This window comes from Acanthisitta chloris, unplaced genomic scaffold (genome assembly GCF_000695815.1).
Source record: "Acanthisitta chloris isolate BGI_N310 unplaced genomic scaffold, ASM69581v1 scaffold2070, whole genome shotgun sequence".
NCBI lineage: Eukaryota > Metazoa > Chordata > Aves > Passeriformes > Acanthisittidae > Acanthisitta > Acanthisitta chloris.
Window position 1 is genome coordinate 24,296 of NW_008653207.1, and position 12,504 is coordinate 36,799.

General features: G+C 35.0%; 1 protein-coding gene across 1 annotated transcript in view; it reads left to right on the plus strand.

The window, feature by feature from the left end:
* Window positions 1-298: 298 nt before the first annotated feature.
* ZNF385D (zinc finger protein 385D) overlaps window positions 299-12,504 on the plus strand; it is a gene marked incomplete at its 5' end in the record, with an annotated part of 61,446 nt that continues 49,240 nt past the window's right edge. Inside the window, one exon of the mRNA XM_009079902.1 lies at window positions 299-461. Within this exon, the coding sequence (XP_009078150.1) occupies window positions 299-461 (163 nt within the window). The remainder of the gene's footprint in view (window positions 462-12,504) is intronic.

Sequence of the window (12,504 nt, forward strand, 5' to 3'; positions counted from 1 at the left end):
GCAACATAAGTCTTAATAGAAAAACTAGTGGTAGCAAGGTAGACTAAGACAACTTATTTTGGTCTGAAAGTAATATACTGTTATACAGTAATATACTATATTTATTGAATCTGGGTTGCTTGAGTACTTTTTCCATTGTTTTCCAAGCATCATTCTAAATAGAATTTTCGGTTTGGTCACTACTTGGATAATGTGAATGGTACCCATTATTGAAAGGTAGTCTGTATTTGTACTAATACAGAGAATGCCAGTTTAGAAATGAGCCTGATTGCATGGTTCATTTTGTTCTCCTTTGTAGAGCCAGGCTGCGGCCCACTACAAAGGCACTAAACATGCCAAGAAGCTCAAAGCACTGGAAGCCATGAAAAATAAGCAGAAATCTGTTACTACCAAGGACAGCGCAAAGACTACCTTCACTTCCATCACTACCAATACCATCAATACCAGCTCTGACAAAACAGGTTAAGCGACAATCTTTGTCGGTTTTGTTTGGTTTGTTTTGGTTTCGTTTGGGGTTTTTTTTTTTTTTGTTTTTTCTTGTTTAATCCCATGTCTGTTTGGTTATGTGCTTGCCACACTGATTCATGCTTGGCCCATCTTTCTGTGTGATATTGATTTCTTTTAGTTCTTTCAGTAGGCTGGTGAGAGTATGATAGTCATGTAACCGATTTCTCTTAGCAAAAGAGGCTTGACATTATGTTACAATGGAATGCAATACTCATGACTTGATTAACTTATCAACTAATCTAAACCTCCTGGTCTGTATGCAGTATCTCTCTATAAATAATTATACATAGCACATTTCTCTTAACCACAATCTAATAAATTGCACTATTTGTGTCTAGAAGCCTCTTAAAAAGAATTTTCAGTAAAAAACTAATTTTCATAAATTTCAAACATTGCATTATTTTTTTAAAACGGCTATTGCATGGTTTTGAATTGGAAAACAGCTGTATAACCTCTATCCACACAATCAGGTAAGTGCTATTGATGCCAATTATTCTGCTTAAATGAGTGTTCAGACTGAAATAATAGCTTTTAAATTATTGTGCAAGTAAAAGTTACTCCTTCGCAAATAAAATCTATGTGAGTATTTCTTAAAGTCAAAAGGATTTGATTAAGTTGCATTTTAAAATGTAGCTATTGTTGAAAATTTCAGAGGAAGGTTATAAGGTCACTGAAGGGTAGTCTAGTGATTCACAAGGTATGACTGGGATACAGTTTGCATATTTAGTCATAACAAACACCCCCCCAACAATCCGAAAACAGCCACAGCAAAAAAAAAGTCAATGCTCTCAAACATCAGAGACCTACCTACTGATGCTGAAAAACTGCTCATTTAGAACCACTTCTGATGCAGTAAGTTTAGCATTATAAATGGATGTGCACTTACCAATAATAGTATAACAGAAAAGTATCTTGCAGGCATATATAGTACTAAGATACATCTTCACTATATTTGTTATGTTTAAAAGTTTCTCCTGCTGTTACCTGTTGGCATATTCAGAACAGAAAGGAGGATGTTGTGTGAAAAGACTGGGGTTTTTTACAAAAAATGATCTAGTGGTTGGAGAAAATAACTGAAGAGAGATCTTTTTAAGCTTTAAAATGTATTATTCAAAAGCTTTTATCTTATACTGTGAGTTTGAAGGATTTTCCAAGGTGCCTTAAAGCCAGGCTGAGTCTTTCCATCAAGCTTTGAATTAGATCTCTGATAAGATATACGAACTGTTCTGTATCCAAGGTCAGTAGTACAAATATGTTTTCATATTGGCATAAGTAAGAAAATATCAGAAATCTAGTTGCCCACAGAAGCAATGATCTATGCAGGATTTTCTTCATCTTTGCACGTTGGTTGTGAGTTCCGGGGTTTGCTTCACAAAATGTGTGTATACATATATGTAAGTACATGTATATGTACATGTGTTCTTTGTTAGAAATACTGACCTTAATGGTCTTCTAAAAGAAACGTATCGTTGTTGACAAACAACCCCAAATCTGACAATTTTTTCAAATATTGAGAGCTATATTCAACTGCTGGCAAAAGCCCTATTCAACCAGTGGCATTTAATGTAAGGAAGCCAGATCTATGCAGATGCAGTTATTACAAGTCAGCATTGATGTGACTGTCAACAGAATAACATCGTTGGTGTAAATTATCCTTTGTAAGGCATGTATACAGAGCAAGGAGAAAAAAGAAATTTGGATAGCCAAAAGGATGAAATTTTCTGTCTACTATGACAAGTAAAAAATTTAGTAAACCAGATTTTCTTTCCTTTCCAGTTATTCTTATGTCTTTTATTTGCTTGATAGGGCTTTTTAGGGCCAAATTATTTCTGAAAGACAGAATAGCATCAGAATCTACTGCACTGTGTTAGTTTGCACATTTGTAAATTGTCACTGTAAAAGTCAAATATTCTGATAGTATTATAGTTCTCAGGGTATAGTTGTGCTAATGAATATAATTCACTAATTAGTCTTTCATAACTAGAAATAAGTTTTGTTACTAACTCCATGTACTTGTGGTCATTCAGAACAAAAGAGTTTTCTACGTCATTGTAAAGCTGTCTGCTGAAGATTAATACTTGATCCCAAACACACTGAGGATGGGGTCATGTGCATATCACCCTCCTATATATCATGTACAGCAGTGGGTAAATGGTGAATTAAGTGTCAGTCACAGCACATTGGTCAGGACTTCAGTTCACTGGTTCTGTATACTCTTAGCTGCTCCAGCGAACAAAATGTCATCAGGAAATCTGCAGTGCTATGCAATGAAGATTATGAAAAAGACCACACAGTATACAAACTGATTCAACAGCTAAAGCAGCAATTTGCAGTGTTGCTTATTCTGGAGCCATTTTGTTAGATGTTGTGCCAGCATATATTATTGCAAAAAATAATGGAGACCGTACAGCTCACAATGTAAGCAGACTCCTGAAAACCTTTCATAAATGATTCCTGGTGTTTAAATTATGGGTTAAAGAGGAAGCATAAATTATGGGGCCATTTTGCTCATTCTGTGAAAGTTGCTAATCTTTCTTTTCCCCTTTAAACAAACTTTCCCAATTATTAGAAGACTTGAACTTGAGAAATCTTTAAAGGAATAAAATATCATGAAGAGTTATGTTGACAATCACATGGTGGGTAGTGTCATTCTCAAGATGTGGGAACTTTGTTATGAGTTCTATTATTTAACATCCTTCTTTCATACGTATTTACCATTCATTACAGGTATCACAGATACCTGTAGTCATATACAACAGAAAGAGAGAATATATGACCATTCCAAGAAGAAACCTACTTTATGATATTATACAAGCCAGATTTCAGTATTTCTTGATTCTCCAATTGAGGGTTGGCAATAAAAGTATGCGTTTTTGCTCTATATTAACACACATGCATACATATTCCCTGATATTAAAATTGTTAAACTTCCTTGATAGTTTCACAAATTGCCCCTCCTTTCTGCACAGGTATATTTTTTCTCATAAAGATGTTTAAAGCCTTCACTTTGGCAGTAAGGACAGCTACTTTAGGAACACCTTTCAGAATATGTTTAGCTAGACTGTGTTCTACCATCCTAAGTATAACACTTGTCCAGTAAAGTCATTATCCTGCACTTGGATTTTTGGAATCTAGATTGAGTGTCCAAGGCAATATATAAGATTATATCTCCCTAGTTATTGCATATGTCTAAATAATGGTGTTTTCCAAAGCTGTTTGAAGTTAAAAAGGACTCTTCATGACCACATTATCATGAATTAATTCCTGACGATTAGGGCTACATTTATTTATTCATTTATTTATTCAGCAGGGAATTCAGTATGAGTTAGATCACTTGTTATCAATGGAGAAGAAGGAATAGACCTTTCTAAGAAGGCAAAACACGTCATTGGGAGCCATCATTATGTCAAAGTCATTAATATTGCATTTGAATGTGATACTCTGTGTCTTAAATCCTGTGTGCTTAAATGCAATGAACAGCTCTTAAAAACAGATAAAAATGTGATGAGCAGAAAAAGTGTGTATCTGGGTGAAGGCACAGACAAGATCATCTATCAGTAGTTCAGTCTTAACAGCTAAGAGACCTCTGTGCTGTCAGAGGACAAAATACTGCCTCATCTCCTGAAGAGTATACAGTTCCACGTAAAATGAGAGATACCTTAGCAGATAGACAATGTAAATGTGACAGGCAGATGTTTTGAAGGAGTGGTAGTATAAACATGTTCAAATTATAAAGGCATTGAAAGAAATGAAAACACTGAGGGATGGATTAGAAACAAAAGGAAGAAGGGTTTTTTTCTGATACTGAATGTATATGCTGGTAACAGCATGGGAGAAAGCATAAGTTCTCATGTGAAATTGAGAGCAGGTAGAGTGGGAGAGAACAGTTGTTCTGGCAAGATAATGGGCATAAAAATAAAGGCAGGAGGGAGAAGGAAATAGGAAATTATCTGGTAAGTCAGGGTAAGTTTTGAAGGAGGAAGAAAGAAAGAGAGATGGCATGAAATGAAAAGGTTTAGAAAATTATGTAGGCATTTGTCAGCCACAAATACCACAGGATCAGAGAATTTTTGAGATTCTGTGAAGGGATGTCAAAATTGACATCTGAAGATTGACAAGGCCACACCTACAGGTCAGAGCAGAGTTAGCCTGAGCAGAATGCTGAGTATCTTTTCCAGTTGTGTTTTGAGTATCTTCCCAACCTTTTGCTGGACAACCTATTGTACTGTTTGACCTTAGAGTAAAGAAGATAAAAGAAGTTTTTCTTATATTTTAGTCCAGTCTCCTTATTTCAGTTTCTGGCTGTTGTGTTTTGTCCTCTCAATGGGTACAATGGATAAGAGTCTCTAGCTCTGTCTTTTTGCTCCCTGACCTCATCATGTATTTATACACACTGCTGGCTTATGTTTCAAGTGGTATCCATCAGGATCCCAGGTCCTTCTTCACAAAACTGCTTTCCAGATATTTAGTCCCCAGTCCAGACTGGTGTGAGGGTTATTGCTTCCCAGTTGTGGGACTTTCATGCTTCCCTTCATTGAACTTCAAGAGACTTCCGTTGTAAAATTTCTCCAGTCTGTCCAGGTCCGTCTGAATGGCAACACACCCATCTGGTGTACCAGGCCTTCCTCCCAGTTTTTGATCATCAGCAAACTTACTGAAGCTGCACTCTGCCCCATTGCTTGGGGCTTCAATGGAGACTTTAGAAAATATTGGCACCCATGCCAGTTGCTGGAGAACCCCACTAGAGTCTGGCCTCTAACTTTGTATTGGCGACTACAACCCTTTGAGCCCTTGGGTTCACCCAGTACTTTTTCTATTACCCTTTGTGTCTTTTTGTAAAAGTGAGAAATAAAAAATAATAAAATCAAAGAAAAGAACTAAAGTGGAAATGAGTAAGATTTATCCAAATCTCTAAATTCTGCTAATGCGTGGATTTAATATGTGTGCACTAATTTCCCATTAGGCAAATCACATTGAATTTATATACCATGAGTTGCTGTTATAAAACATGCAATTTTACATGCAATTAATTTTTTTTTACAAAATCACGGATGGGACTTGGTTGAAGTGCAAAGCTCTTTCTCTTGCATTTTAAATTGTTTCTTTATGTCTTTCTGTTGAAAGACATGACAAATTTTCACTTTCAGAGCTGTTTTATTGTTTTTAAAGCCTACTTCATGTCCTGTTGTATACTGTGTTGTCTTTGTGTATTGGGTCTTTTCTAAAAATTCCATAGTGCATTTTGTCAACCTTTAACTGTGTTTCTGTGGGATGACTCAACTATCTACAGATACTGAGACTGAAAGCTAATGCAGATCTCTTGCCTTAACTCCAGATTACACTGTGCCTGGAGTTAGTCTGTAGGTAGGTGGGGAGTGGGGATAATGTATTGCAAAGCATGCAGTATGTCTTATGCCTTTATTGAGATGAAGAACTCAGCTTCTAATTCAATGTACCAAATGTTACAACAGACTGAAATCTACTGAACTGCTTAGACAATATTTGCCCCTATCTGTTCAAGACTGATACTTAGCTGTTGTTTCCTCCAGTAACGTGGATTAGCAAATCTTGCTTGCTTTCTTTTGTCACTTAGGTAGTCAAAGTCATGTGTTATGTTAGTCCTGTACACAGATATATTTGTGCAGTTAATGGTTCAGGTCCAGAACCTGTAATGGAAAGGAAGTCCCATTTTAAAATGAGTATTAGTTTCATCTTATCTCTACTTTCCTTGTATTTTCAGTTTCATTTGATCTCCCTTACATTCGTCTGTTTATAATGAATATTTATTTTGGTAATGGCTTGGACTTGATGTTTATGAGGGCTTCCGTGTATTGAGAATTACTGGATTGTTTCTGGTATTGCTTGGTGTAGCTACCCTAGTTTATCATTTACTCTTCAAGTTGCTTGTTTAGTCCTTTGTTCTTAATGACAAACCACCCTAACTTTTCCTTTCTTAAGGAAAGCTGAAGAAGACATACTACTGTATTTTGACATTACCATAATATGTTAATGTTATTACACATATGTATTTATATACATTATATACATATTTATATACATGCATATTGCATATATTAATTTATATTTAATTACAAGTGCCACTGTCTCTTTGTTAGCATTTTTGTGGTCAACAGATTTTCTTGTAATCTTTTCTAACTAAAAGAAATTCTATTTCAAGTAATGATACTAATGTCAACTGTATTTAAAATTCAAAATAGTACTTAATACTATTCAAAATCTGCCAATGTATGCAGAAACAAATATGATCCCAGTGTGCAATTTGCTGGTACAGCTAAGGCTGTGGATACCCTTGTATATGTAATTTTTATATTAAGGATGTTTAATCTAAGAATACAATTCAGTGCAGGCTGTTTAACTTGGCTGTTTTGTTTCCATACGCTTTATTATATCATAAAGTGTGCTTTTGTTTTGGCCAATGATTCTTCAGATCATTGCAGCATTGCTTAGGGCACACAAAATTAACACTGGCTAGCTCTGTGTTCAGGCTTGTGAGATGCTGGATGTAAATTGATTTCCTTCACAAGTCAATGTTTAGTACACATCAACACAGAACAGTGACCTTGAAGCTTGAATTTTTAAGGTTTTTTACTTCATATTAACTCGTTTGACATATTTTACATGGAGCATTCAAAAGCTGCAAATGTGAAATAATACATGAGGAGTAATTACTTGGTGATTAGCACAACACAGATGAATTTCAAGGCAAGCTACAAGTCTTCATGGGCCGCTTCCCAATCACCCAATTCCTAAAGTTCAACTTTTTCGTTTTAACTGTATTTGAATGAAAAAATCTTATAAAAGAAACTATAGTCTGAAAGATATTCTCATTTTCTGATTCTCTTGTCATTTGCTTGGCAATTACAAATTACTGTTTCACAGCTATCAGTTCTTTTAACCACATGCTTGGAAAATTCAGCCTGAACTAGCAAAATTTAACCGTGCAACACCATCTTTCACTTTAAATCATCTATGCTTTGACTTTTCTGTACTTCAGACAATCTGTAGCTAACTGAAGCACTAAATGTTATCAGCATTCCACAGACTGTTGTACCAATTTTGTATTAGAGCTTGATGGTAATTTGGAAGACAATAGCTTCTCTTTTGATCTCTGTGTAGAACTAGGGCTTTTTCTTTCTTTCAGAGTGTAGCTAAATGGCGATATAAAAATTGCAGTAATTTATGTGTGCCTCAATTGATCATGAATGTGCAATAAAATCTTTCTTTACTTGCATCTATGTACACTGAGAGCTTCGTCATATGAACACCATGTGTTTTCTGTGGACCCAGCTGCTTTTGATTGGGATTGCCTTGACAACAATTTTATGCCTGAATTATCCTTCGGATAGAAACTGCTGTCAGTCACAACATCTGTATCAGCCCATTGAATCAGTATGAAAGTCAAATACTAACAATAGTATTGTTCGTAGGTCTGAAAAGAGTAGAGTCTTTCATAGTATCTCAGGGAAATGTCAGCTTCATGCTGCATGCCTATAATAGTAACAACTAGAAATTTTAGGAGTAATCTTCTGTTTATTAGGTGTCTGTTTATCAGTTGCTCCTCAATATTGCTCTAAATCAAGCACTGCTGCATATATATCTACTTGATGTGTGTTTTGTTGTTCTGCTTGGCATGGCTTTGACACGAGCTAGCAGGATGGGTCTGAAGTTTCTGCAGTTCTATCCTTTGGAATTTCAAAAAAAAATCATAGTATTGCAGTCTTAGGTCTTCTTTGAATTTTTTATTGTAAAACATCAGAATCAGAAACCTGTTACTGTTGAGTAATTTCTTATGGACTAATTTCGAATGGAGTAGAAACTTCTTGATCCAGTGCTCTCAGATAGGTGGTGAGTTTTGATAAGTATGGATTTTTTCAAATGAGAAGAGTTGGTTTTAGAGGGCAATAAAAGAGTAGGTAGGCCATCATTTAAATGATCCACTGTTTTTCAAGCTGACTTCGTATTAGCTGAACAGTGCAGAAATGGGAAGTATTCTGTTATCTGTTGAGGACTGGTTTTGTTTTGGTGGGGGACATTTCTAAGGCAAAAGCGACCTCATTTCCAAAGGTGCTTTAGAGCTTGCTTAGATGATTTTCTTTTGTGGTTCATGTCATGTTCTTGCCGTGCCTCAATCAAGAAAGACAGAGAGTGTGGTTAAGAATATGAGTAAATGTACTGTGCTAAATGTTGGAGCATTTATAGCACCATTCAGAGGGATCTAAAGATAGACACAGCTGCAACAGTTGTATTAATAAATATAGGGGAATCCACTTTATCCAGTCATTGGCCATGAATGTTACAAGAACTTAGCACAGCAGAAATCATTGTTTCTAGAAACAGACTGTTCTATGCACATACAGTAGGTGTTTTCAGAAATAGACCAAAACTTAGCAATATTAAAAACTACTGTAAGAATGCTAAGGACAATTTTATTTTGCAAGAATGATAATTATTCTGTCTTCCACTTGGTATTCCACAACTTTTGAAAATGTATTTAAATTCTTTGCAGAGCAATAATCTCTTTCCTCAGCTAAAGAAGTCTAGTGAAATTCTTCCCTACTGTGTCATTCCTTTGCTAAAATATACCTTCCATTTATCATATTAATGAAGTTGAACTTCACAAATATTCATTTTATATTTGGTCCCAGTCAAACAAAGATAAAGCTAAGTAAAATATCAGACAGGACCAAAGACTTTCTCAGTTCCTGCCATTGTTCCCCTTCCTTATCCCTAAAAAATAAAAAAGGGAAAAAATTATTGTGTTTTGAATTATTGAATTTGAATTATTGAATATATGACAAGATTCATCTAACATCTAGTTGTTTTGAGGTTTACCACTGCAGTTGTAAATCATCTAAATAAACCTAATCTGAACTTTAGATAAGCTTAAGTTTAATAAGGTGTCTTCAGTGAGAGCAAACATCATTATCTTGAGACAAAGCATAGCTGTAAATGCTATGTGTGTTCGAGGAGGAAAGTAAACATGCTGTTGGTCTTCATGCACCTGAACTCTGTGCTTCTTAGACTTAATATAGTTTTCCATGTACTAAATGGCTTTCTTATAGGTAGTTTGGGCAGGCCACATCTACAACTTCAGAATAGGCATGTTTAGAGTCTCCTGTCCTCAAAATTCATATAGTGTTTCAAACATCTTGAAGAATTATTGTGTATTTCTCGTTTCATTTTTATGCATTTTGTACTCCACTGTGGTATATCAATAGCAGTCTCTCAGTATTGAAGCTCTTGTTTTATGGCATGTCCATAGCAGAATTAGTATCAAAGGAGTTAAAACAATTTGTGTAAATTATAAATTAAGAACTAATAGTAGTGTAGGAAACAAATGGATAAAAATAAATATACGCTCATCAAGGGAAATAAAATGTGCTTTTAAGAGTAGCAGAAACCAAGGAACTGTGTCTTAGAGATTTAATTTGAGAAGGGAAGAAACCAGTATAGTCATGTAAACCTGATGATAATGTTGATGTTTAAATGCTTTCCATGCTAATGGTAAGATTAAGTGTATTTAACCACAAGTACTAAATTAGAAAACAGATCAGGAGAACTTGCATATGAAAGTTTGAAAAGGAGCAGATAAAGAACTTTCTGGATAAACTGTTATGTTTTTCTGTTCATTGTAGACACTAGAAAATCCAGAGGGCTAGAAGAAAGTTAATGTTGTGTCAATATTCCACAAAAGGTAAACAGGATGAATCAAGTACTTACAGGTCTATCAGCCTGACACTAATCTTGTGAAAAGCAGCTGTTGGCAGGGAACTTGAGCACTTAAGTAAGTGAGATCAATTATATAATAATGAATATGAATTGATAGAAAGTTAGACTTTCCTACCTAAAATTGTTTTTATGAGATTACATATTTGATTGATAAAGCACAAGCATGCTGATGCTTTGTGTTTTCACAGCTCTAGAGTGGGCAGACAGTAAAAATTATCTAAGATACTGGAATGCTACAGAATGATTATGGAGTGTATTAAGTGGATTTAAGCCTGCTAATTATAGGCCTTGGGATGCAATCGTAAGGTACAAATTGGTGTAGAAATATTCCAGTGAAATCCCTTTGGAATAGCATCTTAACTCCAATCTAATCTTCTATCATCTGTCACCTGCAAGCAATTATAGTCTTTACAAATGGCACAAAAAACTAGAGTTCTGGGCAAGTAAAGATGAGCTGGAGATTGAGTGCATCAAATGCTTCTAATACAGGAAAGAACCATAAGGAGTTTATTGAGAAGCTGTTGGACTTGACGTAAAGATGAAGCTGACTTTGAAGTACATGTTTAAATATCTGCTACACAGGAACTACTGGTATAGTGATGTTTCTAGAAAGCTTCATGAAAAAATATTTTTTGAGGAAAATGGAGGAGTAAGAAGATTTTGATTATCTTATTATTGGAAATGAAATATATTATTTTTTCCCTCAAAGAATGGCATCAAATGGGATGGAAACTTAAGGAAGATCTAATACAATTTCTTGAGAATGGTTTAATAGTGAAAGACCTGATGAGATAGATGCATTCAACTTCAGTATTTACTTTATCAAAGAGAATGCAAGCAGTATTTTGGTTACAGTCTATAAAAATCTGCATGAAAACAACAGTCTAATAGTAAAGCAAATCCTAGTATTTGGGGGATGACTGCACGTGGAAAATAGTTAGCTTCATTCCATAACCAAGACAAAACCTTTTTAACACTGAAAAGGATTATAAGATATACAAAATCTCATGTGGAATTCTGGTACTCATTTGGCCAAAGTTAATAGGTTTGACTCAGGAATTAATAATGGAAGTCCTTTGAAAAATGTTCTGGTCTATGTTGGAGTAAACTGTGGACTTACCTATTTTTTCTGGCTTTGAAAGAATAGTATGTCTTCCTGACTTGTCCCAGAAAAAAAGTTTGCTTCCTGGAGACTGCAGATCTTGTGTATTATACATTTCAGGTATTCTGTAATGTAGCCTTCTGTGTGGCAAATATCATAGTTCTTAAATAGAAATATTAGACCAGTTTGTTTGACTTCAGTCAAACAGCATGCATTTTCAAAGCTCAAGAACTGATTCTTGAAGTATGTCCTACCTAGGTCATAAGACTTTAAGTTTCTGTGTTTTGTACAGGACTGGGCAAATGAAATGTGTTTGATTAAGTAAAACACTAGAAAATTATAGTTGCTGGTGTAGGTTTGTCTGGATAGACAAAGAATTATGGTGCACAGCTACCAATAGTGTCTCAGTGTCCTTAATTATTTTACAAAATTGACTCCAGATAATTGAAGGTGTTTTATTTCTATGGAAGTCTAATTTTTTTTCTATTATTTCACCTGCTTTGGTATTTTCTTTTTCTGTCATTGCTAGAATTTGAATTAAGTGAGAAATTCGCCTTTTAATTCCCAAGTTGTATACTTTTGAGCATTCTTCCTACTTGTTTCAATCAGGTTTTTTACTGTTTCCACTTCCTTGTTCCACTTCCTTGTTCCACCTCTCATTACTTTTAACACCTATAATACGAATGTTAGGGGATTCAGAATTATTTGCATATTTAATTCAGTAGATCTGCACTGATCAAAGCACAGCTATGTGCAATACTTTGAGTAACCCATGTTTCCAGCTAAGTATTAGAGAGAATGCAAATTTAAGAAATCAGACTTTTTTGTCATACTTTTCAAATTATCTCATTTGTGCTTGCAAATAACAATTTTCCTACATTAAAGCATTTAAATGAACTCTTTAGTTCATTCACCTTATCAGAGGAGTCCCAAGACAGCTGTCATACAGTTTTAATCCCTTTCTTTGCTACATTTTACTTTTTACTATTTCTGCTTCATTTTCTGCTCTGCTGATTAATAGCTGCAAGTTTCTAGCATCATCTTAGCAGATCCTTCTGAAAGTTGCAACAACAGATTACCCACTACAGCTGTTAGTCAAATTTCCTCGCAGTAGTTGCCTTTAATAAACCGGTGTTTCCCAGTAG